At 38.0% G+C, this 26,584-nt stretch overlaps 1 protein-coding gene across 5 annotated transcripts in view; it reads left to right on the forward strand.

Moving 5' to 3' along the window:
- Positions 1–26,584, forward strand: part of SLC24A2 (solute carrier family 24 member 2) — a 112,544-nt gene that overhangs the window by 58,210 nt on the left and 27,750 nt on the right. For 3 of the 5 annotated variants that reach the window (XM_065661623.1, XM_065661622.1, XM_065661624.1), the window contains 3 exons: positions 2,230–2,268; positions 3,349–3,457; positions 20,167–20,217. In XM_065661623.1, the coding sequence (XP_065517695.1) occupies positions 2,230–2,268; positions 3,349–3,457; positions 20,167–20,217 (199 nt within the window). The remainder of the gene's footprint in view (positions 1–2,229; positions 2,269–3,348; positions 3,458–20,166; positions 20,218–26,584) is intronic. The other 2 variants (XM_065661626.1, XM_065661625.1) reach the window with 2 other exon arrangements.

Raw genomic sequence — 26,584 nt, forward strand, 5'->3', positions numbered from 1 at the left:
CTCTTTATAACATAATTATCTTCTACAAATTAAATGATATGGTACCAATTATCATCTAGTTGGTTTTATACACTCATGCTGCTTCATCCCGTTCCCTTTCAAGTAAATGACAGTGCTTTCTTCGACATGAACTTTTCTTTTAGAAATGCTTTCATATTAAGCCTAGAGAATTCTTGAGGCATACTGAATGCTTTCAGCTATTTTGGGGCATACGAAAAGTGACATTCTTCAGCCCTTTTTCAATTGCAGACAACAAATTACTGAAATCTATCAATTATATATTCTTACATCTTTCAATATTAAAATAAATTTTAAAATTTGCTATTTTCAGTAGGCAAAGTCCCAAATAACAATTTTTTAAAATTTTATTAGGGTTCCAGTTCTGAACACTCATTCACATCTCACAAGCTTCAATTCTATATAAATACCCACCTTAGGACTTGGCTGTCCTAAATTGCTTCTTTTAAGAGAAGAGGAACTTTTCCTGGATGTTTTTGCCTTCTTGCAAATTTTCTGCAAGATGAATTTTCCTTCCCATGAGGGACCCTCATAGTATGCACAAATAAATCACAGATTTGCAAGTGGTTTTGTGTATTTGTAGCTAAAAGAGCATGTTTATGTCTACTATATATCTGTATATACACATTATGCGAAATTCTTCTAAAGAGAACTCACAATTTTAATGACATTTTAGAACACAGATTTTGTATTTTCTTTTTCCTTCATTTTCTTTCTACTCTGCTGAACGTGCTTTCTATCATGGCTGTCTTCAATACAAGTGTAAAACTTCTGTTTTCTAACCATTTCTCACATGAGGGCAGACTATATTCAGAGATGACAGGTAGTGCCTTTATCAGAACAAAGGTCCTTTGCCTCATTATTTCTTCTTCAAGCTAGTATTCGTAGCTGGGGGTGGCTACATTTTTCACAAAGAGTTCTGGTTATTCCTTTAATTATTACAAAACAGGAAGGATCTTCTCTGTTACTGGTGTTTGCTCATAACTGCTTGCCTTCCATTGAACCTTCAAGGTTAATTCACTAAATCAAAAGGCAGGTCCTGAAAGTTAGTGGTGTTGCATGTCAAAAAACTGGGCTTCACTGCATTGGGTATTTTTTTCCATAGAACAGTTGTGATTTGTTTTCAATATAATGCACCAGACAAGAGTCTTGAGATGGAGGAAATTATTTTTATGCCAGCTTGTGGGGAAGGGGTTATGATCAAAGAAAACTAAATGGGAGACAGCTGGAGTTTACACTGTGTCCTATTTTAATTAGTACTTCATGACTGGAGTTTAATATTTTGTGTATTCTGGTATTAACTTTCCTTCCTCAGGATAAGCAAGTTGACTAGAAAAATAACATGCCTTCATCACGCAACTTTCAAGATGTCATGGAAAAATATTCCATGATGAAAGTTCTATGTTCCTGTGTAACACAAGTGTTAATTCTATCAAAGAAACAAGCAAAAGTCAGGACTAAAAATCACTTACAAAATTTTGTGTGTGCTTGTTTTCAGTGCAAGTTCTGTTCTCCCCCAGAAGTCTTTCCTAGTGATTTGTCTGGTGCTGTTATCCTAGGGATCGGACTTAGGAATCTCAGATCATCTCCAGGATACATCACTTACTTGAAAGCATTAATTGCGTTTAAAATCCATCCAGAGTCTCATTTGCCTCCATGGCAGAGAAGCATGGGCCATGTTGTCTGACCTTAACTAGAGCTGCCAGTTTGGGCTAAATGGCCATTTGCAGGTAGTGGTTAAAAAAACACCTTTTTTTTTTTAATTTCCTTGCCTAGTCTCTTCCTGCAAAATAGCACGGTAATGTTACTTCTTTTTTTGGCTTTTTATTGGACAGCTGATCAATCCTGAGTTTCTTACTGCTTTTAATCTTTAAGTGCTCTCTCTTTCAAACTGGTTGGCATACAGGCATTTTTCCTCCTTGTGTCATTTGTATGAAGTGAACTTTGTGATCTGCAGCCCAGCCACTGTGTGCCAGAACCTGAAATGACACAGTTCCTGTCCAACAAACTGATAAGAATAAAAGACTCCTGCAACATTGCAGTATGAATTTACTTTGATTTACTTGATCACTAGAATGCTTTGTTTTGAGTGGTTCTAAAACCTATCACAGCAGCATTCATAGGATCAGACATCCATGGTGTTCTACTGCCTTTCCATTTTATGCATGCTCCATCTGACACTTCTTTTTGTTCTTTTTCCCATTCATGCAGTCACCTAATGCTGGCGACAAGGATGACCAAACACTAACGGTAGGCAGCAATTAGTGTGTGTCTGAGCATTTGTTTCTCAGGATGGTGGTAAGACAAGCCTTACTTCAGTTTGGCACACATCAGCATTTTTCTAAATTGCTGTGATTTCTTTCCCTTTCTATGGTGCTATAGAATTTAAAAAAAAAAAATATTTCCAAAGATATAATGGTGAATTAATTTTTTGTGCAGTTTCTATATTTTTTCAGTTAGTATTTATATGAAACCAAAGATTAATGCATGTACCATGTATTATTTCAAAAACCTTTTTTTTTTTCAGGATTGTTTTTTCCTTATAATTAGATTTTAGGTTCTTATAAGTCAGCAGTCTGTTAGCTGTGATTATCCTTTTTTATCAAGACAAGCAGCCAGCCATCCACAAAGCCGTCTTACTCTATGGGATATATTAAATGTATTGATTATTGTACTAGACAATGGCATGGGCTAAAGAACCTCATAATATCTTTCAAATTTCTTTAAAAGCACATAAAAGATGCTTGTGTGTTAGCTCCATTGCTGTAGGTGTCTGTGCTGCCTTACCACACTTACAGTCTTGTTTCTGCAACCAGTACTTAACAGATTGGACCAAAGCAAGGAGTATATTTCACTCTGAGCTTTAGGATTTTGCCATTAAGTACTCTCTGCCCTTTTTTTCCATAGTTTCAAAACTATGCATATTTTCGATGTATTGAAGGAATAAAAATTAAACCTTATTTTAGGGATTCAACCAACCACAAGGTTCTATAAAGAAGCAAATTATGAATACTTCCTGATGCAAGTATAAGGGTTTTTATTTTCTTAACATTTTAAGGGTTTCCACAAAGAAGGATTCTTTTTCTCCTGTTCTTTTCCTAAATCATGGGAGACTAATTACTAATATCATGATCCATCCCCTCGAGAGAAATAGAGATTTCAATGTTTAATACAGTGTATCGTTTAATATAATCTGCTACAGGTGATGGTTGAAAATGCTTCACTATGTAGTGAGATGTGAGATTAATTAATGGTGTTTTAGACCTGTTTCCACACAAACAACAGCAAAAAGCCCTAAATTCTTTACCTTATTTTTCCGCCTACACATAGACCAAGCCACGGCTCCAGCGGGGAGGAAGCTCTGCATCTCTCCACAACAGTCTAATGAGGAACAGCATCTTCCAGCTCATGATACACACACTCGACCCTCTTGCTGAAGGTATTCCTATCAATTTTTTGGGGTTTTCTGTTGTGAAAGCAAACAAATGCTTTCCTTTTCCCTTCTCCCCATTAAACTGTTTTTTGCATTTCTGTTGGTTTCACCAGTCTTTTCTGAATGTGTCTGAATTTTTGAGAGCTTTGCACTCTTATGGCATAGTATGCATACTCCCACCAAGACTTACAACTTAGGAAATGTGTTCATTGTGGTGCTAACTAAAATGGATCGCTTGGTTGATGAATATCATAACTACTGTTTCGCTTCACCTCTGGCTTCAACAGCAATTTAAAAGTTAAAAAAATTCTATCATCTTGTACTTTTGTAAAGGCCTTTTTTGTTTTTTCTCGTGGTTTTGACTTTAGTACCTTCGGAAAAGAAAAGCTGAAATGATGGATGGTTTGTCATATGGAATATAGAAAAGAATGAGACTCTGCTGTTTTGATGAGGGGTGGTTTAAAACTGACATTAGGAAAAATGCAACAAACATCTGCCTGTGTTACATGCGTATTAACAGTTTGCTTGCTCTAGCCAAATGTGGTATACTTTTTTATCTTTCTTTGAAAAATTAGCAGGGAGACCATGATCAGTTTGTCTGAGAAGTTGTCGGGAAAACCGTAATTGCTTTGCAAGTGTGGAGCGGATACGAATCTCAGCTTCCGGTAGACTTAAAAAAAAACAACCTCAAGAAAGGGTGCTGGGTGAATTTATGTCTGTAGGACTTCTCTTGCAGCAGTAATAAATGTCTTGAGAAATAGCACTAGAAAACGAATTATGAGGGACTAAAAAGACCTTTATTGTGAGGGACTAATGAGAAATTACTGACAGTGAGTCCTTCTGAACTACAGTGATCAAAAAGTATATAGCACTTCCTTGCATTTAAGTTCCTGTATATTTCTCATTGCAAAATTGCATACAGCTTTTTTAATTGCTCTGTATCTCTTGGACAAGACAAACTTACTTTTCCATTTCTGTCTTCAAAAGCTGAAGCTGATACTCACTTTGTCAACACAAGGGCAATTTTAGCCCTTGCAGACCCCACACCATTATTTCTACTCTGATCATGATTCACATTGCCTCTCTCTTTGGTTAATGCTGCACTATTCACTGCCAAAATCTGTTGACTGTTAGAGTGCAGTCATCAGCAGACTGTGCCCAATCTATTCCCATTCGTTGCTGAAAGAGGACATAAAACATTTACTGCAGTTACATATTTGGCTTCCTTTATTTGCATCTCTACAGTAGGTAGGCAGGCTTTCTAACTGCTGCACCCAGTAAGCCTCATCCTCATCTGTCTGGTGGCCAAACATTTCACTTCCAATCTCAATTTTTCACTTTTTAATGAAAAATTGTATTTTTTCATTACAATCCTTTGCAGTCCTATTTTCCCTAAAGCAAAGTTCCTTTGCTGCAAATGCCTCTGTGATGTCTAGATTTTGCTAACACAAACAAAAATAACAATCATCCAAAGCAGTAAATAGACTTGATCAAAATAAGAGAGAACAGAAACAGGTTGGGAAGAGCTCATTAGCAGGGACAAGAACGTTTTAACACATTGAAGACCACATAAAAGCTAGAAATGTTGACTGGGGTTCAAATTGGACTTAAGAAAAATTCAGAAATAGGATAGGTCTCAGATATTTTTCCATTGCTCAAGCTTACTTCACTTCTTACCTAAACATAACTTGGTCAGCATTCAGATCTTTTCTCACTACTTTTCACCTGTAGCAAGCTTGGACCATGTACTGTAATTCATAGGCTTTCCTATTCACAACAGCACAGGAAGAAAGGGTTTTGAAATCTGAAGTCCATTTTGGGAGACACAGAAGCCCAGCACTTTTGAAAACTAGGTATTATAATTAAGTTTACCAGGTAACTCAGTGATGTTCATTATTTTTTACTTGATTCATTATTGTTCGTTATTATCGACTTGAGTAAATATGGATTGATAGAGATGGTTGTAATGGATAAATCTTACTTATATTACTCCACAGTAAAATTTTCTTCAGGGTTTCTTTGCTCATAATACTTTGCTGGTTTTTGTTTTTTTCTGCTCTGCAAACTCATATAGTTGCCTGGAATTAATACTCTTCAAAAAATGGAAGATAGAAGTCTTGCGGCCTTTAAATAAAGTGCAAAGCAGTAACGACCTGTTTGTTTCATTAAAACTGACATGCTGAGTTAAAAAGGGGGAAAAATGAATCTGCTTACATTTGCAGTAAATATTGTATTTTAATGCACAACTTTTCATGAAGAAATGGCTAAAAGACACTGGAAAATACCCTATGTATCTGCAGACATCTAAGTTAGCGTTAATATTAAAGGAGGTAATATTTCAAATTTCTACCAACTTCATAAAATTCATATTCTAATTAATGAGAGCATGAAAATGCCAATACGGGACTGCATTCAGTATATATTTTTTTATGTGGTACTCCGGTTTTATTTTTTTACAGGTATGCCCAGATGTGTAGGAGAAATGTGAAAAAAAAATAATCCACCCACTTTTCTGTCCCACATTATGGTCATTAGCCTTTTTTGAACCACCAGCTCATTTGCAGATTTGCTTTTCAAGATCCTTTGCACTGCAGGCAGTTTGGAAGGCAAACACAGGGAGTATTGAAAATCTGTACTGAACACTTGAGTTTTTAAGTGTCTGCATTCATTATTCTGTATTAAGATAATTCTGCAAACCTCCATAAAAGAAAATCTATTTTAATTTGATGTAAATATTGTGGCTGGCCAAGGTAGATAATACTGGTTAACAAATTTAGGTGGCAGTGTACTTGAATCCTACTGTCAATTGAAAAATATGTTTGATAATAGATATGGGTATCTGCTATAGAATATTCATTATCTATGTGGCTCTGTATAAATTTTATCTACTAAATTCTCACAATTTTTTTGTGTTTTAATCTTCCCGCATACAATTAACAGCAAATAATCATCTGGTGCATCATGTTTACTTTGACACACCTTTATCATGCCAGCTATATAATTTCTAAGCTGATAGGATTTCACTGTTAAGAATTAAAAGAAGGGGTTGAAGAGGTTGAGAGTATATGAGAATATTACAAGTACCATTCTCAAAGGAAAAAATTTTGAACGGTGTATATCAAAGCTGACGCATTCACAGGTACTCTGGTACACATTGCACTTTGGCGTACTTCTTCTTGTCCTCCTCCTCCCGTTTCTTCTTTCCCCATTTCACTACCATTTACTCCTTTGCCTTACCTCGTGCTGCATCTCACTTACCTGCACCCAGATTCTTCCAGCCTCTTCCCTTAAGATGGCTTCCTTAGAGCTTGCTCTCCTTCTCAGTCTTTGGAAAAGCACTTGTAAAGTCTGTGAGCTCTGTGCTTGACTCTTCATGACTTCCAGATCAAATATTGCTATTAGAAGTAAAATTACTAGCTGTTGCACTGCTACTGGAGGATACAGCTTTTCTTTTTATGTCAGGAATAAAGTTCACTGATACATTCATAGAATTATAGTGTTATAGAATGGTTTGGGTTGGAAAAGACCTTAAATATCATCTCGTTCAAACCCAGCCGTGGGCAGAGACACCTTCCACTAGACCAGGTTGCTCAAAGCCCCATCCAGCTTGGCCTTGATCACTTGCTGGGGTTCTCTTGAATGTTTTCAAGAATTATTCCCTTGAATAATTGTAAAAAAAATGCGGGGCATGTAAAGGCACACTTCTCTGTCGATCAGAGTTCTGTGAGCTTTGAAAGACTGACAGAAAAGAAGTCCCATCTAAGTCCTCTTGTAGCATAAGCAGTGTAGACTGCATCAGCATGCTGTGTGACTGTTAAAGGTCACCTGCAGAATGGTGTTGTTACATTAACATGCAGTGTACTCATAGAAAACTAGCTCATCATATTTACTCCTGAATAATTCATTTGTGAAGTCAGAACCAATCTCTACTTTATTGGAAAGCCTCTTAAAAATGCACTTGATTGAAAGTAGGAAAATGTGAAAAATTACCTTAAGAAGTTTTGACTTTATACAAAATGTAGATAAACAGAGAGATCCTGAGACATGATTCTACACTCATGGACTTATCCTTCCTTTTCTCTCTCCACACAGTGTTTTTGCCATGGCTTGTACCTGTCTTTTGAAAGCCAGCTTGAAACTCTGGAATAAGTGGGCTTGCAAAGTGTTCACCCCATGTCTGATAGTACTGTTGAGATCAGTACTGCTGCCAGATGTTTGGCACTCTGCATCAAGGCAGGAGTGCAGTCATGCAGTGGATTTAGCAGTCTAGACAAGGAAGGCTTCCCCTCTTCAAAATCTTGGTCTAAGCAAAAGCTTCTAAGACAAGGTTTGGAGAATGTGTAGAGTATTTGCTAGTGGACATGAAGTTTAAATTGCAGTTGAAACCTCATTGTTTGTTAAAAATACAAATATCTATATGGCATTAGATTTTTGTTTGCCTTTGTCTTATTACAGAAGTAATGACCTTGCTACAGATCATTTCCTGAGGATTAAGATTAATGACTGCTGTGCATCAGACTATCATCAACTCCCAGCCAGTCATTAATCCCCAGGAAATCCTGTGACATATTTGCTTCTGCTTAAGTGCTTGTCTGGCAATCCTTTATTCACCAAGTAGTGAGCTGGACTGTTCATAACAGCATTACCCATATGAATAGGGACAGCATCATCAGACCTGCTGTGTTGGTTAGGCCCCAATCCAAAATCCAAGCAACTTGCACAAAAAATCATAACAATCATTGATCATTTGTAGCTTTTTTTTCTTCTGAGTCCTGTAACTCAGATACCTTTGTTCTAGTTTTGAAACAGACACTTACGGGTTATAAAAGTGTAGGATTTACAAGGAAGAGGGCTGTTGTTTCACAATGGAAGCAGGTGAAAAAAAATACAGGAAGTTTTGCATGAAAGTGTTTGCCATGAATTACCTTCCCTTCTTCCCTACAAGCTGTAGGTTACTTTAAGGAGTGATTCCTTTAGGATTGTGGAGGGAGGTTTTCCTCTTTGGAGGCTCCTATGGATACTCTGTTGAAAAGGGAATCTGAGGATTCAGAGCGCCAGTGCAGCCTGAGGCTAACTTGCTTTCCTTGCACAGCTTTAACACGGTACAGGAAGAATGAGGTCTTTTCCTTATCATGCTACTCCTTTTCTGTCTGCTGATAGGTAGGGTGCCACAGGCCAACAGAGCATCTTCACAAGGAAGGGTTTAGCTAGATGCTGACTCCCTTGCTCCTGTGTGACAAGCATATAACTCATATGCAAGTGGAATCAACTGCATGAAAATGAGTATGATATAAACCTCTGTCATGCCTCAGTTCCTGGTCAGAAGTAGATATATTTGGCAATTCTGCCCTATTCCCATCTCTAGTCCTATTTCCAAGGTGGAAAACTATAGGATGTACTTCTGCAGAAAAGTTTTTATCTTATATGCTTACCTGTTTGTTAAACATAAATATGGTGCTTGTTATTGGTGAGAGAAGTAACTTTCTGTTGCACAAAAATGTCTATTTTGTCCTCGCATTGAATGCAGAAAACTATGGTACTGCCACTGTCTGCTCTGAAAATGAGAACCAGAAACCTACATTTATGCTTCTCAGGAAAATAAAGAATTATGTGATCCTCAAAGTTTTTTTACATAGTATTGAAGTACATACTCCCTAGATCCTGTTGTGTTCCTAGATACTTAAGAATTTCCCAGATTTTCTGTTCTTCTCAAAATGTCTTAATTTGCTGCTGCTACCTGTACTCTTTTTTGAGGTGTGCTGAAAATGTCAGCTTACCTCAAAGACAGCTGACAGAGGTTGAGTAACCTACGCCTGCCTAGTCACTCCATCAAACTCCCAGCTATGGTCTCATGTTGCAAAATGCTTGTGCTCTTGTTCTTCCCCTGGCTTAACTAAGCTGTATCATCATGTCTGTGCTCACTCACATTGGGAACCCTTTTGTCTGAAGCTGTTTATTTATTATATCCTTGGAGAGGTGAGGCCAAGCAGCTCACCTTACACTGACTCTTGGGTAATGCTCAGCTACTGAGCATTTCTTGAGGCAACCTGAGCACTTCTATTTTTCTCAGTTCCAGTGGGTGGATGCTTGCAGGACTCCTACCACCATGCCAGAGATGAAAGAAATAATTCTTCAGTATCTTATCAGCACAACAGCATTTTATCTAACATGAAGAAATATGCAAATCTAGACAAAATTAATAATTATGTGTGCTATCGACTATCTTTGCTTTAGATCCTTCATCATTCTTGAGTGTACTTAGGCATACCCTTGGGCTTGCAAAGGAGTTCAGCATCCTTCAGCTTGCACACTTGTTCTTACCCAGCTTGTAACAGTTCTTGCTTCCTCTGTTAGTGCATCAGGGAATAACAGCCCTCTGTGCAGGGCACTATGAGCATTTTGGCTTTCTCCTCTGCTGAAGGCTGAAATGTTTGCAAGAAACTTCAGCCATAGAAGATGGGGCTTCCCTGCCAGACTCACATACAAATTAACAGCTGTTAGTTATAATCTAGCATCTTCTGTTTATCTCTATCGCATGGTATCTCATGGAATACAGAAGATAGGAAACCAATAAAAAGGGCAATTAGGCTTACCTTCAAAATGGAGTGTTATGTCTTACAAAGGCAGATACTCATACCTTCTTCATGCAGATAGCTTTACAGAATTTTTGTTTTATTATTGTGACCATTTGAATTGCAGAATTCAGCTAGTCTGACGCCCTGCTCAGGAAGGAGCAACTGGAGAGGCTGCCTAGGACAGTGTCCAGTCATGTTTTGAATACTTCCACAAATTGAGACTCTATAGACTGGGACATCCATTCCAGTGTGTGACCATCATCACTGTAAGAGGTGTTTTCTTATGTCCAGATGGAATTTTCTGGGTTTTAATTTGTGCTCATTGACTCTCATGCTGTCAGTGGTTACTTCTGAAGAGTCTTATTCCTTCTTCTTTTTCTCCTGTCAGGTATTTATACATGTGGATAAGATCTCCCTGCACCTTCTTCCCTCCAGACTGAACAGGCCCAGCTCTCTCACATGAGAGATGCCCCAGTCCCTCCATGATTTTTGTAGCCCAGTGCTGGACTTGCCCCAGTATGTCCATGACTCTCCTGTACTGGTGAGCGCAGGACTGGACCCAGCACCCAGCTGCGTCTCACCAGCACAGGATGGAGAGAAAGTATCACCACCACCACCACCTTGGCAGTGCTTTCCCTGATGGAGCCAAGGATGCTGTTGACTGCCTTTGCTGTAAAGGCACATTGCTAGCTCAGCTTTCAGCTGTATGGTTCTTTACACAGTCATTAGCAAGAAGAAAGTTTTTTCCTGGGGAACATTTTCAAGCAGCTGAGATTGGTAAAGTGAGACACATCACTCTCCAGTGAGGCCTCCTTTCCTCTTTGGTTGAGATGAGTACTTTAAGTGATATTTCCAACATCTAACTGAATTCAGAAACTGTGGGTAGAACACCCCACACTGCCACAGTGAGCAGCAGCTAAGTAGAGTAGAAAATGTGGGTTATGGGCAGATAAGGGCAGATTTATTTAAATAGGCAGAAATGGTATTTCAGATAGCCCTGTTAATTTCTGTCAGGAAGTAGAGAGAGAGAGAATTTAAATAGCTGCTTCCCCCTGAATCACTTAAGCTTTCAAAGCTAGAACTGGTTACCACTTGAGTTTACAAACTTCCATGTAGCGCATATAAGATGTGTCACTATAACAGCTGTGGAACGTGAGCTGTCTAAAAGATGTGTGCTTCTGGCAATGAGAAAATGGTATCTTAGGCTACTGAAGATAATTTTATTATCAAGGTTTGGTTCATCTGATTTATCTGAATGCCAGTCATAACTGTATATTTATAACCTAAGAAGAAGACTTTTGAAGTCTGAAGTATTTTACTGAATGGGTTTATTTCGCATACATGTGGGGACAACTTCATTCTTGTCATATTTTGGGGATGTTGGTCTTTCTAAAGACAGTGGCTGCACTCCCATGACTGTAGGCTGAGCAGGCTTGCAATTTTTGTTCTATCCACACAATGTGCTTACGATTAGTGGCAGGTATCAAAAAATTGGTATGTTTTTGTTATACAGAACTTGGGGTGCAAAGATACCCTTCCAAATTTCTCATAATGGGCAGTTCAATGTCAAAATGTAATATTTTGTTGTGATGTTCTCAAACTCTGCAGCAGTAAACATCACGTCTGCTTAATTTCAGACGTGTTCCAAGGATTCCAAAATACAGACAGAAGGCAGCACTCATTGCTAGCTTCACTGGTAGAATTTCTAGCTACTCAAAAATTGAAGAACAGGTCTCCCCTTAAAAACTGTAATGCTCTTTGTAGGTAGCATATTTTAAATAACGGAAATTTTCTGATGCATTTTTTAAATTCATTTTTGAAAATCTGAAATGTAATCCTTGTGTTTGTTTTGTGGTAAATGTTAGGTTTTACAACAATGTATTTCTGCATGCCATATTTCATTCTTTTAACTAGAATCTAGTCGAGCTGTTTACTGCAGGCAAAATTCTTGTTTCTCATCTCCATGATCTTTTCCAGTGATGCCCTGTTCTTCAGACAGCATATTCTTCTTGGGATTCCCTACAAAGTGTACAACCAAGACATAGATATTTAAATACAAGCATGATCCCAGAGCAGGGTACATCTGTCATGACTATGCATTTCCATGCTTAATGGCTTCAGCTTCATTTTAAGTTTCTTCCTAACTCTGAATTTCCTTGTTAGAAATATGAAGACCATGAATAATTTGTAAACCTGTACAGATCAGGGAATAGTAGTAGATATGAGGGACTTCCTACTGAAACTGAAAGTGGAAGATTTCCTTTAGAACAGTTTGCATATGGTGGATGACTTTATCCTCCACAGGTTAGTTGGCTGGATAGAGAGGAATGCATGCTGCCTTTGTGTTACGCTTCTTGGACATGATGAAAAACAGATCAACTGAAATTTGTTGCAGTTGGAGTTGTACGTGTCCAGTACCCCACAGTGCCTGGACCCAGAGACACTAATGTAAAATCCTGACCCCATCAGAATCAGTGGTAAAGCTCCCAGTATCATCAGTAGAATGAGGTTTGCACTTCTGTATCTTGGAATTTCCATTTTCATGAATACTTGAAAATTCTATGAAGATAATGCCATCTTCAGAGCCAGTGAGAATTGTGTTTAATCAGACAGGATCTCTTCTGTTACAAATCAGTTGTCTTTTGGTGTCATTACATTTTAGAGAATGTATGCCACTTGTCTTCAAGATTTTGGTAGCTGATGGCGCAAGAGTAATTTACATGTGAAAGAAGGTGAAAAAAGCAACAAACCCCTCAGGAGCCAATAACTTGATGGTTTACTTAAATTAAAAACAAACAAACAAACAAAAAAAAAACCCAAAACAAAACAAAAAACAAAACAAACAAACAAAAAACCAAAACACAAAACCCTCACCTAAAAGTATCAAAAGCAGATTCTGATGCATAATAGTAACTTAAATTCCTTTCTTCTCATGTGTGGATTAAAAACATGCCATTGATCACCTCCTTAAAATATTTGATCTTTAACCCTATGACTTAAAACCCTATAGGTACTCTGACAAATTTCCTTTTGTCACCACACAAAGATTTGCTAGATGGTATGGACTGTAAGAACAGTGGGATTTTGTTCTTCATTTTAATATTGCATTAAGGGCAAAGTAATAGGCAGATCTTGCTTTTGGGTGTTATGACTATCTTGAGCTGCCCAGAACTCTACTGATATGATTGCATAAATTTTTAATTATATTTCTATTCACACTCCAATTTGATAAAATTGCAGTAAACTAATTAGAATAAAAGCAGACAACTTTAATAAGATTATTATCAGGACAGAAACACCTACAATAAGAAACAGAGTAAGGACACGTGAGGAGAGAGAACAGGAATAGAAGACTTGAGATTAAAGACAAGATGAAAGGTAACCACATGTGTTTTTAGAGCTCAGATGCACAAAGTATTACATAATTTAGTTACTCACAGTGTACTGCCTACTGGCCAAGTACCTGAAAGTCTTTGTTCATATGGTTTTCTTTATTTGCTTAGGACAATTAATAAAGCAGTACTGATAGTAGCATAATCCAAGAAGATGTAATTCTAAAATGCATGCAACTATTACTTTTTACTATGCTACTCAGATCCAAAAGAAGTTGCTTTGTATTTTCCACTGCACCAGCTCAGGGGCAAAGCCTCTATTCTGCAAGAACTGGGAGCTTGAAGGTCCATAAGTACAAATGTAGTCTACAACATTTAATTATAAGCTGCATAGGAGAAAAAGTCTTCTGCTTTTTCTTTTGCATTTCTTTTCTCTCCTCTTCATTCTGCAGTCATAATACATACGAAGTCTAACAGCAGTCCCAGTCTATCTCAAATGGGGTATAAGTACTCTATGAGAAGGTTAAAAAGTTCATGGAGTTCATAAAAGGTGACAATCAAAATTAAGATGAGGTTCTCCAAGAGAAAATTAATTCAAAAGAAAGTCCTTTCTTTTTACAATTCACAATGCCTGATACCCTTCAGTTTGTGGGATTATTTGTGTTTTGCCTCAAATAGTCTATGTTCAAAGCCATTATCATAGAATCAACTATGTTGAAAAGACTTTAAAGGTCATCAGGTCCAACCGCTACCCCAGCACTGCCAAGTCCACCACTAAACCATGTCACTAAGGACCTCATCTACATGGGTTTTTTGGACATTTCTAGGGACGGTGTTTCCACCACTTCCCTGGGCATTCTGTTCCAATGCTTGATCACCCTTTCGATGAAGAAATTTTTCCTAATATCCAGTCTAAACCTCCCCTGGTGCAGCTTGAGGCCGTTACCTCTTGTCCTATCTCTTGTTACTTGGGAGAAGAGACCAGCCACTTCCTCCATCCATCCTCCTTTCAGGTAGTTATAGAGAGCAATAAAGTCGTCCCCACCCCGAGCTTCACTTCTCCACACTACACAACCCCACTTCCCTCTTTTATTAGAGATCTGCTAGAGGTCAGTACTCTCATTTTGTACCTGTAATGTTAATCTCTACTAGACCTTTCACGAGTTTTTAGCACTGAGAGTTCTTTGTTCCTAATCCATCACTGATGAAACCAAATCAAGCTTTGATTCCAATTTAGATTAGATAGCCACTACAACTTATCTAGGAAGACTTTTTCATGTGGCTTCTTGTTTTATTTATGGATGAGTCTCTGATTCTCTGATCATCTAATTGAATTTTCTCAAGACATTGACAGCTAGAAGAAACAGTAAAGATTAGGGAAAGACAGACTAGTCCTTCTTGAAGTTATAATATGAATTCCTCTATGTTCTTTGGCATAACTCCTCAGCCTTTTTTAAAAAAAAATGCAATTAAGAAAAAGGAGATTCTTTTAAGCCTGATGACAACAGAAAGTACAAATCAGAGGTCATGTAAAAAATATTCAAAGGGGAAGGGTGGATTACAAAATTAATGTCCTTAATAATCAGGAACTTGCTGACATTCAGAATTATGTATGCAACCTCTTACACAAAAATTCACTTCCGTTTCCAATAGTTTGTTAGGTTTTCTGTCTACAATCTTTTTGATAATTATTTTCTGGTTTTCAAGTTGCAGTTCTTGGCTGCATGCTCATTCTCAATTTCATTATCAGTTTTGAGGCCTTACTCTCTCATTTCACTTCTCCCTTACATCTTACGTATTTAGCCTTTTGTTAGGTTCAATTTATGAGTATGAAAACTCAGGAAAAATATATGCTCTCCATCTGCTTGCTCCAGAATGCCTCACAAGTCCTTTAAAGCTGAGCTCCCACTGATGCTCCTACAGAATTATGCCTTACGCCTTCATGATTGTGGAAGTCAAACACAAGTAAGGTCAAGTAAATGCAATGGTGGATTCGCGCTGAAAGTTCAGGGATTGTCTTCAGTAATTTCTTTTTAGCAGTTTTGTTTTGAATAAAAGATCTGTCAAGTTTAAAGCTATTTAATTACCTTGGAGAATTTTTTGTGACATGAATTGTCATACAAATATGGTTCTTATGCAAAGTGAAAATGTATGCTTATCAAAAAAACCCACAATGCATTACTTTGTTTTGAGAGTATGAGTATGTATTCTTCATGAAGGAGTACATATGTCTAGCAATGCAAATTACTATCTCTAAAATAGCTCTCTTATTTTGAGAAACTCTGAGCAAGGATTATTTCTAACATAATGTGTATCAAAGATCTTTGTAGCAGGAAAACAAAGAGAAATACTGGCATGCTCTCCTTCTATGGCAGCACTTTTTTTAGTGCTTAAAAAGCAGAAATAAGTATTTCATCACAGACTGGACCTACAATACTTAGTGAGTGAATGTTGAAAATAAACTGAGTAATTAGGTATATTATTTCACAGAATGGTAGAATCATAGAATAGTTTGGTTTGGAAGAGATTTTTAAAGGTCGTCTAGTCCAACCCATCCTGCAATGAGCAGGGGCATCTTCAGTTAGATGAGGTTCCTCCAACACCTGTCTAGCCTGAATATTTCCAGGGATGGGGCATCTGCCCCCTCTCTGGACAACCTATTCCAGTGTCTCACCACCCTCACAGTGAAAAATTTCTTCTTTACATCTACTCTAAGTCTAGCCTCTTTTATTTTAAACAATTACCCCTTGTGCTATTGCACTAGGTTCCACTAAAAATTTTGTTCCCATCTTTTTTATATTCTTCTAAGTACTGAAAGGCTCAAATGAGGCATTCCCAGAGCCTTCTCTTCTCCAGGCTGAATAATCCCAATTCTCTCAGCCTTTTCTTTTATGAGAGGTGTTTCATCCCCCTGATCATTTCTGTTGCCCTCCTAGGGACCCTCTCCAGCAGGTCTTTCCTGTACTGAGGACGCCACAGCTGGACACTGTACTCCTTGTGGAGTCTTGCCAGAGCAGAGCAGGTAGGCAGAATCACCTCCCTGCCCTGCTGGTCACACTTCTTTTGATGCAGCTCAAGGTATAGTTGGCTTTCTGGGCTTTGAGCACACACTGCTGGCTCATGTTCAGTTTCTCATCCACAAGTACCCACAAGTCTCTCTCTGCAGCACTGCTCTCAATCCCTTTACCCCCCGGCCTCTATTGACAGGTTACCCCTGACCCAGGTGCAGGACCTTGCACTTGGCCTTGTTGAACCTCATGCGGTTTCCATGGGCCCGCTTCTTGAGCTTGTCCAGGTCCCTCTGGATAGCATCCATCTCTTGGGCCTGTCAACAGCATCACTCAGCTTCATGTCATCTGCAAACTTGCTGATGACACACTCCCTCTCGGTGTATGTCATTTATGGACCCCTGGGGGACAGTGATCACTTGTCACTGATCTCCATCCAGACATTGACCCACTGACCACTAAATCTCTCAATGTGACCATCTAACCAAACAGTCCATCTGTCAAATTCACGTCTCCAATTTAGAGAGAAGGGTGTTGTTGGAGACCATGCCAAAGGCATTACAGAAGTCCAGACAGATGACAGCTTCTCTTCCTTTGTCCACTGATGTAGTCACTTCATCAAAGAAGGCCACTAGGTTGGTCAGACAAGACTTGCTGCTGGCAAAACCATGTTTCGAATGTAGTTATGTGATTTGAAATTAAAATAATGTATCACTTTTGACTAACATTATTCTTGTTTACTTTGACATGGTGTGGTACCTACATACACAGGAGAGAACAGTAGGTAATAAGGCAAATGTAAACATTAAGGGGTGTCAGACAGGATTATCAGGAGCCCTGTGTTCTTTTCTGGCGTAAAAATACGTGGAACAGAAAAAATAAATTCAGTGACTGCCACTGTTGAGGATCAGCTGTTAAGCTGGATCCTTCATGCTTTTTGTTTCATGTGACCAGCAGGGATGCGATACTGGCTGTCAGTCTGGGAACACACAGCATGTTCATGAAACTGGAATTGTCGAATTTTAGTAGTGTTGGATTTTGGGGTGTTTTTTCAAGTACCCTTTATCACAGTATTTCAGATTTCCAATTCCATTTAGAATCAGGGTTTTTTTAAAGCTGAGAACTTTTTCCAAGACTATATTTCTTTTCAAAAAGTACTTCAATTCAGCCTCAGCTTACTTAGAGTCGTATTGAACAGAATCTTATTATTTATAAAATAAACGCCAAAGATCAGATTTTACAGAAGAAGCCAGTAAAATATATTGGAGTCAGACCGTATAAAAGCAGACCTTTCATGTTGCTGAGCAACGCTGACCCAAGTGATCTTGAAATCCACAAAATAATTCATATGAATATGTGCAGCTGATGTTTTCTGGCATCATCATTGTGCATTGCAGTCAGTGGGCTGGTGATTGTATAAAATGTTCTGCTCTGGGTATAGGACTATAAAGGCTTTGAGGAATGCAATCACCAGCAAGATTAGAGTTTTCCTGGAAATAATTTTGCTAACTGCAAGAATTAACCTAGTTTAATCCTTGGCATGTTGAATTGCTGAAGTGCCCAGAATATGATTATCATCAGCGTCATACACTCTCATGCATCTCTTTATTTCTTTCCTCTTTCATCTCTGCAGAAGTTCAGAGTGTCCTTTTTTCTTCCCTGTTTTTCTTGTATCTCTCACTTCAGATGGGAAGCAAAGAGATCTAAATTGGATTGCCATTATATCAAGTGGCCTGCCTTTCTGCTGCTGCTTTTATTTGCTATGGAGATACAGCATAATTCATGATTGTTGTTGGCTGTCTCTGAAACCTCTTCTGCTTCATCTATTAAATCAGGCCTCATGCTCATAATCATTCTGTTAATTCTTAAGTTTGTTGCTATGGTAGAAACTTCTTCTTGACTTTGTCCTTCTGCACCCCCATTCTTACTCCATGATTTATACAGCACCTACCTGGCATTGTTGTCTCCTGCATGTACTTCATTTCCCTGATTACTCTTGCACTCCTTTTGGCATATGTTTTCTACTCCTGCCTCATCCTCCAGTGGATGAATCACCCCAGTTCTAGGAAAGCGGACCCCAGACACATCAAGGCAAATATCAGTAAGAGTAAGTTGAAGCAAAGGTGCTGGCTGTAGAGTCATCAGATACTGAGCCCTAATTAAACAGCACATGTGGTCCCAAATGCTTGTATGCAGGGAAGACCATACAGAAGTTACTGGGAACTCTTCCCAGGTAAGCAATTCAAATCTTTACGAAAAATGTCAAGATGGCAGGACAATAGCTTCTCTTATTTTGCAACCCTAGGAACATTTTACAAAAGAGCATATGCGTTCTACATCATTATAAAACAATATAGTAAAATACATCTTTAAATGACAGCTTCCTTTGCTTTAAGAGAGACTTAGAGTAACATCATATTCTTTTGGGTATAATTACATGCAAGTAAGACACTGCATTGTATGAGCAAGAGTACATCAGTATTTGTAACTGGTTTTGATAAAGTATGTCTATGAAAAAATCATTAGAATCCAATCATAATTATTTTTAAAATGTAACAGTGATAATATCCTGTATTTTTTTAGTTACATGTCAGAAAGTGTTCTGTGTCTCTGCAAATGATGTAAGAAATGTTCATTTGGCAGATTCAGGTATCTGCAAATAGGTTAAAAAACAAGGGATCTTTCAAAGTGTTGGATTTTCATATCATCACAGCATTTTACTGTTAAAAACTAATAGCCAGACTTCTGTTGAAATTAACCTGCGTGGAAAAATATTGAAAGATCACGAGGTGTATAGGCTAAAAACAAAGTAATTGGACAGCATTTATACATTTAAGTGCTTTATCTGATTCATAAGCATGAAGAGAGAATATTTCCAAGGAAAACAGGACTTCTTTAACTGTCAAGTATCCATATTTTAATGTTTACACCCCTTGAAGGTTAGATGCTCAGAAGCTTAGTTATAAGGTTTTACATAAAATGATGAGTGAAATTATCCACAAATTCCATATACAAATCATTTACAAATTCTTTCTTGAGCTCAATTTTAATTTTTCCTGTTTTGTAGACCTGCATTAATTACTGTATTTTACATATATATATTTATACATATAGCAACATCTAAAGAAAAAAGTAATTTCAATCAAGATTATATCACACAGAAAAATAATAGTAGCCTTAAAGATCTGGAGATCTCTGCATTCCATTATTTTCTCTACCTTGCTAGGATAGAGTAATGCAGTATCATCAGATCTGTTTAATTATTTAATTTAGGTCTCATGTTGCCGAATGCAGTGAATACTTTTTTCTGATTCCACAAGTGACGAATGCTGTTACGTTAAAAAAAACCCTCTAAAGCAAGTCAGCATCAGCACTGGTTTGTGGAAGCATTATGAATGGCTCTTAGGTTATATGTTTTGAGATTTTTCTATTCAATTTGGATGCATAAATGTTTGAGTGCTTGACCTGGAGAATGTTTAAAGAACTTAGTTTCCAAAGTTCATGCTGATTAGGTACTGCCAATATTTGTTTTATTTCCTACATGAGGCAACCAATTGGAAGGCTAAATTTTAGATTTCAGTGCTTCTCTATAACACTTTAGCAAGTTACTTATCTAAAGCCAGTGACCTGTGAAATTTCAGGAGGGGAAGGCACTGCCATTTCTGTAATCTGTCTTTCACTGTGCTGCAGGATTTCTTGCATAATCACTGTTTGAGTTTATGAAGCACATGCAAAAACGTGTACATTTCTTGAATGTCTGCTGGTTCCTTATCTTTGTGTCTTTTACTGTGATGTTGTAGAGCTTGGATCATATGGAAACCTAAAATATTATGACACAATGACTGAAGAAGGTAAGAAATATTTTAGAATTGTTTGTATGAGCTTTTTAAGCCCCTTCTATGTGTTTATTTCTTTTCTTCATTTTTCATAGTCCTATTTTCAGTTTCTCCATTTTTTAAAAACTCCTTTTTGCATGTCTTCATTGATGGTGCAATCAGTTATGGCTCTTTTTTCAGATTTTTGTTTTCAGCATTTCAGTTTTGCTATTTCAGATAAGGAAATACAATTAAATGCTTTTATTAAGAAACATACATGCAAAGTCAAACTTACAAATTACACAGCATAATATAACATCAATTGTAGATGCTTATTTTATGCTCTGTTTTCCAGTGCATTCAAAAAGATGAATTAACTTATGAAAGTTCAAATCATTCAGTTTGAGAACAATTATTAAGGGGCTTCAGTTTAATGTTTTATCCAAAAGTAATGAACAAACTTTAAAAAAATAGACATGACTGTTCCTGGGGTATTAATTGTATGCTTAATTGCCATGCAAAAATTATACAGTTTAAAAGCCTGATTCTAGCAATCAAGAAGGAAGTAATTAAGAGCCTGAATCAAGGCTCAGTGAAATCTCAGGAATTTTTTCTGCTGATTCAAAAGCACTGCAGTTTATTACACTAATTCAGGAAAGCAGTTAATTCTGTACAGAATTTCCAACACATGCTTTCAGTCCTAGTGCAGTCAGCAGTTCTATAATTTGGAAGTTTTTCTGGACCAAGACCCGATTGTTCGTAGGATCAAAGCCTCTTGTCTAGCTCTCTGATTATAATGCCAGACAGATGGTTTCACGGGTGTTCAGTTTAGAGTCAGAGGATAGAGGTAAGCCTGAGGCCTGTGGAAAAGTTAGCTGCTATTCCTACTTATTTTTAATGTTGGGGATATAAGGCAAATAACTTAATTCTCTGTTTTTAAAACCACAGTTATTTATTAGTTTAGATTATTCTTGAAGTTTAAAAGGTTTTAAGAAAACCTTTATTGTATTACTTACTTGTGATCATTTTTCCAGGGCAAAACAAAAAAAGTGGTAACTTCTGACTATCTCCCGTTGTCTGTATCTAGTGTTGATACTCAAATATAACCGTAATATTCTGGGGATGGCAGTAGGAGATGGTTCCTTGCACCTTTGTGCCTGATATTGGAAGATACTGTTTACTTCTGTAGCAGGCATGAGCTCATTGGGCAGTTCAGCCTCACCATCCTTCTTTGCCCAGATCCACCATACCAAATGGTGGTATCTCTGTTGTTTAAATACTCATCTCAAGCGCCTGAAATAAGTCATTAGCCCAGGTCAATTAGACACAGCTACCAGAGCTAAAGCTTTTGCAGTATGTTTTATCCCAGTCTTCATTACAAACAAGATGTGAAGATCAATTATCATTGTGACCAGAGTTTGGTATGTTAAGGTTGTTATTTTTATGCTAAAGTATTTAATCTCTCATTTAAAAAATAGTCACTGTGTTAGTAGCCTTCTGATGTTTGTAGATACTCCATTGTCAGTTAAATGTAGCTGTTTGTGGGAAAATACCCATACAAGTATGATACATCCCAGAAGTCTTTCAATATGCATCATGCTTATGTGCATTATCTGTTTCCCTCTTTCTCTTCCTTCTTTTGACTGGCCTTTTTATACATTTTGTATGGAAAGTTAGTCACAAGGACATGTAAACCCAGTTACAAATATGTGAATTTTTTTCTAATGTAGTACATCCTTACCTCCATGTCATCAGACGCTAAGTGAAGGTAGGTAGTCCTCCGGTGGAGAAGCACAGGCACATCTATTCTTGTTGCAGCCTCAGAAGAGAGACAAGAAGCAAAAGTTAGGTCCCAACAGTTAACCTAACAGCCAGAGTGCCATTGTGCTCCATATCTTAGAAGCTGATATCTGTTGTTGAATTTGCTCGTATTTGGTCTGAAAGTGACTAAATAAACTGCAGATTAATCAGGCCAAACTGGGAGAGAAGATATACCCTACCCTGGGAAGAGACCCTCACAGTAATTTGTGCTATCAGATCACCTCCACCTACAGCCTCTAAGGTGACAAAATTACATACATTTTCATTTGATGCTTCTGCGGGATTTTAAAGTTGAAGGAGAAAGCACATGAGGTGGATTTCTGAAATTGAACCCACTAGTCATGTTACACAACTGGCCACAAGCAGGAATGGTGGGTACGGTTCAGATTGCTCAAAAGGTACAGATTTGAGATGTTCAGACTCAGGAAAACTTGGTGATAGCTGCATAGATGTAGTAATATGCGCTTGATACTGAAAACTAGACAAATGGTAATGATTTATTTTTTTTTTAAATTAGTGAATTTCCAGTCAAATCAAAGGCTTTCCTGACCCAGGGAATCTGTAGTCTACAATTCAGATTGTAGTCAAAGGATTGGTTCTTAAATATATCCTTGATCAGGAGGAGAATCTCTGCCAACTGGTGCCAGCTGGAGATACTCATGCGGATCAAGGCATATCTATGTTATACAATACTAATTTGTTTGCATATATTCAAATAAAACTAATTAGGTTTTAAGCTACCTTCTTTGCTGGTCACCTGGCCTTGATCTCCTGTTCCTTCTACCCCATTCTTTGTAAACTAAAATGAACTGCAAAATCCTTCTGAGTTCACTGAATCTAGATGAATTAAGAATTTTCTACAACAGCCTATCCTATTTTGAGTCCATGGAATCAAGAATATTCATTCACCTAAACTCTTATGGTACCAGATGGTGTGAAAATTACTCTTAGCTAGTCAAACCCATAGTACAACATAGGACTGTTAAAGAAGAAACATAAGCTCCTACTTTCTCCTAGAAATAAGAAGAGCAACATAAAATTCCTATGGAATATTTTAGTAATCCCATCTAAAGATGAGAAAAAAGGCTTGAGAGAAGATCTAAGATGAGAGCTTTGGGAGGTTCTGTAAATTTGAATGACTTAGAAATATCCTGAGCTGGTCCTTTTTCCTGTGGCTCTGTGCTTCACCTTTGCTGAACAAGTTTTGGTTTGTTTTGGAGGAGAAAAACTTCAGGAAACGGGAGGGAGGAGGCATATCTCTGCTGGTTTCTTGCATCTCACTGTCTTCATGCAGGCTAAAACTACTGCTCTCCTCAGTTTCATGCTTTTCATAGTCAGTTATGTCTTTTGATCATTTCCTGACACTGTGTTTTACCTACACTGAGTGAATCAAATGGAAGGCCATGGTGTAAAACAATATAAGCTGAACCATGTGAGTACTGAGAAATACAAATAAACCAAAACACATTCAATTTCAACACTATTTCAAATGTTGAAGTTAATTTCCATGACAGTGACTTGTAAATGTGGAAAAGTCTCTGGAATGAAGCAGTACAACTTACAATGTTAAAAGTCAAGGTAAGAAATTCTTCCCAAGTATGGGGAGGAGGCTTTTGGAAATATTCAATTTCAACTTCAATTAAGCTAACCTAAAACAGTGTGCATCTCTGTGGAGACAGTTTCTTTGCAGTTTAATAATGGCTCAAGCTTTTTCTACTAAAAAATTAAACCATTTTAGTCAATCTCAGACAAAAATTTAGAATATCCTTACACAATTTGGCATAATTTTAATGAACTTCTTTAGTTGAAACTTAAGTTACAAGGTCCTACACCATTCTGGAGACATGGTAGAAACATGGATGGTTCATCATTCAGAAAATGTCTCAGTTACATCATTTGCATTGCTTGCAAAAAATACATTTGTGTATTTGCGGCATCACAAGCCAAATTCTCAAGCATACGTAGCTGAGCTGGAGTCTGAAACCTAAAGCAGTCCTTTGTCAAACTGATGTACATGTTCTATGAAAATTATGCTGGCATCTTTTAGTATCTACACGTTTCTGGATAAGCACTTCCTAAGTGTCCATAGTGTTTCAAAAGAAGCGAGGAATAGACTTGATTCTTAGCATTTCAGCTTAACTATAAGGAAATAGGATTTGCATTTTTTCCTGTGTTTTTTCTTTCTCTTATCTGATATCCCAAGCAATTCCCTTTCTTTCTCTTTTTTTCTTTCTTTATCTCTTTGTTTCTTCTTCACTTTCTAACAAAAATCTCTGCCACTGACCCTGTGCACTGAAACAGAGGTGGCTTGCTATTTATCATTGTGGTTTAAGGTTAGATAATCTTCTGCAGGCAATTTTACTCTACTTGCCATGTACCAAAAAAGGTAATCTTTGCAATGTATTGTGAATGGCTAATTATTTTTTTGGAACATGATGAGTTAGTGAAAAGATAGGGACTGCTAAAAAGACAGTACTGCATATCAAATCTTTGTGGCATTTTTATTACTTTCCAAGTGATTTGCTGTTGACAAATTAATTCCATTTCCCAGCAAATGATAGCTGCTAGTCTCTGTGGACTGTGCATATGTTTCTTCACATACAGAACTGTTGGTGCAGGGGGTTGAATCTCCCATTTCTGAGAGGGAAGAGGGGATTTCTTTCTTGACTAATCATTTATTTTTGTGTGTCTTTTGGTTTATTTTGGAAATAGTCACTGTTATCCAACTAACTGAGTTCATTGTTACTTCTCACTGTCACTTCCTACTGTTAATCAATTTTGTGATTCCTTTGAAATATCTTTTGTTCTTAAGCCTCTGCTGGTTTTGCTGCAGAACACCAACAGTTTTCAATGGATTTTTTAACTGAAGATGGAGAACTAAAACTGCCCTGTGTGGTAATTAGTGTTCTTAATTAGAAGTGTACTCTACTATATTCACCAGTTACACTTTTTTGAATGTTTAAAAAAGACTTACAAAGCAATAGCAATGAGGGTAACAATAAAGAAAGGCAGATATATCATCTTTCTACACTGCACAAACTGTCATAAGCTGTCCAAAGAGTCCTTACATAGAAAAATAAACCACTGTAGAGGAAGGATTAAATTAATTTCACTTAAAATTTGCCATCTTTGACATGACCTAGCTAGAATGTGTCATTTGGACTCAGTGGTCAATAAACAGTGAGAGGACCTGAAGCCTGGCTTAGGATGGAATGAGTTGCCGTGGAAACAGTCTAGACTAAGAGCTGCATGGTTAACCTCATAGGAGACAAAAAGCACCTGTCAGATCGAAAAGAAAATTTACCTTTGAGAAGCTGTATTAAAATCCTGTGTTCTGGAGATTTCTTCTTCCCTCTCTGAAGTATCTGTAGAAATCACAAACACATAGCTAGGTCCAAAGTGACACAGCTGACCACAGTCACCATCATGCTATATATGCGTTCGACTGAAATTCTGTGTTATGATACTAATCGAGACCTGAAACTATTTCGGTTTGTTTCTAACAGCCTGATTTGTCTGTATTCATAGAATCATAGAACAGAATCATAGGATAGTTAGGGTTAGAAAGGACTTTAAGATCATCTAGTTCCAACACCCCTGCCATGGGCAGGGACACCTCACACTAAACCAGGCCACCCAAGCCTCTGTACAACCTGGCCTTGAACACTGCCATGGGTGGAGCAGTCACAGCTTCCTTGGGCAACCCATTCCAGTGCCTCACCACCCTCACAGTAAAGAGCTTCCTCCTTATATCCAATCTAAACTTCCCCTGTTTAAGTTTTAACCCATTACCCCTTGGCCTATCACTACAGTCCCTAATGAACAGTCCCTCCCCAGCATCCCTATAGGCCCCCTTCAGATACTGGAAGGCTGCTGTGAGGTCTCCACGCAGCCTTCTCTTCTCCAGGCTGAACAGCCCCAACTTCCTCAGCCTATCTTCATACAGGAGGTGCTCCAGTCCCCTGATCATCCTCGCGGCCCTCCTCTGGACTTGTTCCAACAGTTCCATGTCTTTTTTTATGTTGAGGACACCAGAACTGCACACAATCCTCCAGGTGAGGTCTCACAAGAGCAGAGTAGAGGGGCAGGATCACCTCCTTCGACCTGCTGGTCACGCTCCTTTTGATACAGCCCAGGATATGGCTGACTTTCTGGGCTGTGAGCGCACACTGAAGCCAGCTCATGTTCATTTTCTTATCAGCCAACACCCCCAAGTCCTTCTCCGCAGGGCTGCTCTGAATCTCTTCTCTGCCCAGTCTGTAGCTGTGCCTGGGATTGCTCCGACCCAGGTGTAGGACCTTGCACTTGTCATGGTTAAACTTAGTAAGTCTGGCATCAGCCCACCTCACAAGCATGTCAAGGTCCCTCTGGATGGCATCCCTTCCCTCCAGTGTATCAATGAACAACACAGCTTGGTGTCATCGGCAAACTTGCTGAGCGCACACTCAATCCCAGTGTCCATGTCACCAACAAAGATGTTGAACAGGACCGGTCCCAACACCAATCCCCAAGGGACACCACTCATTACTGGTCTCCAGCTGGACATGGAGCCATTGACCGTAACTCTTTGCATGCTGCCAAA

This window comes from Lathamus discolor, chromosome Z, assembly GCF_037157495.1.
Source record: "Lathamus discolor isolate bLatDis1 chromosome Z, bLatDis1.hap1, whole genome shotgun sequence".
Taxonomy (NCBI): Eukaryota; Metazoa; Chordata; class Aves; order Psittaciformes; family Psittacidae; genus Lathamus; species Lathamus discolor.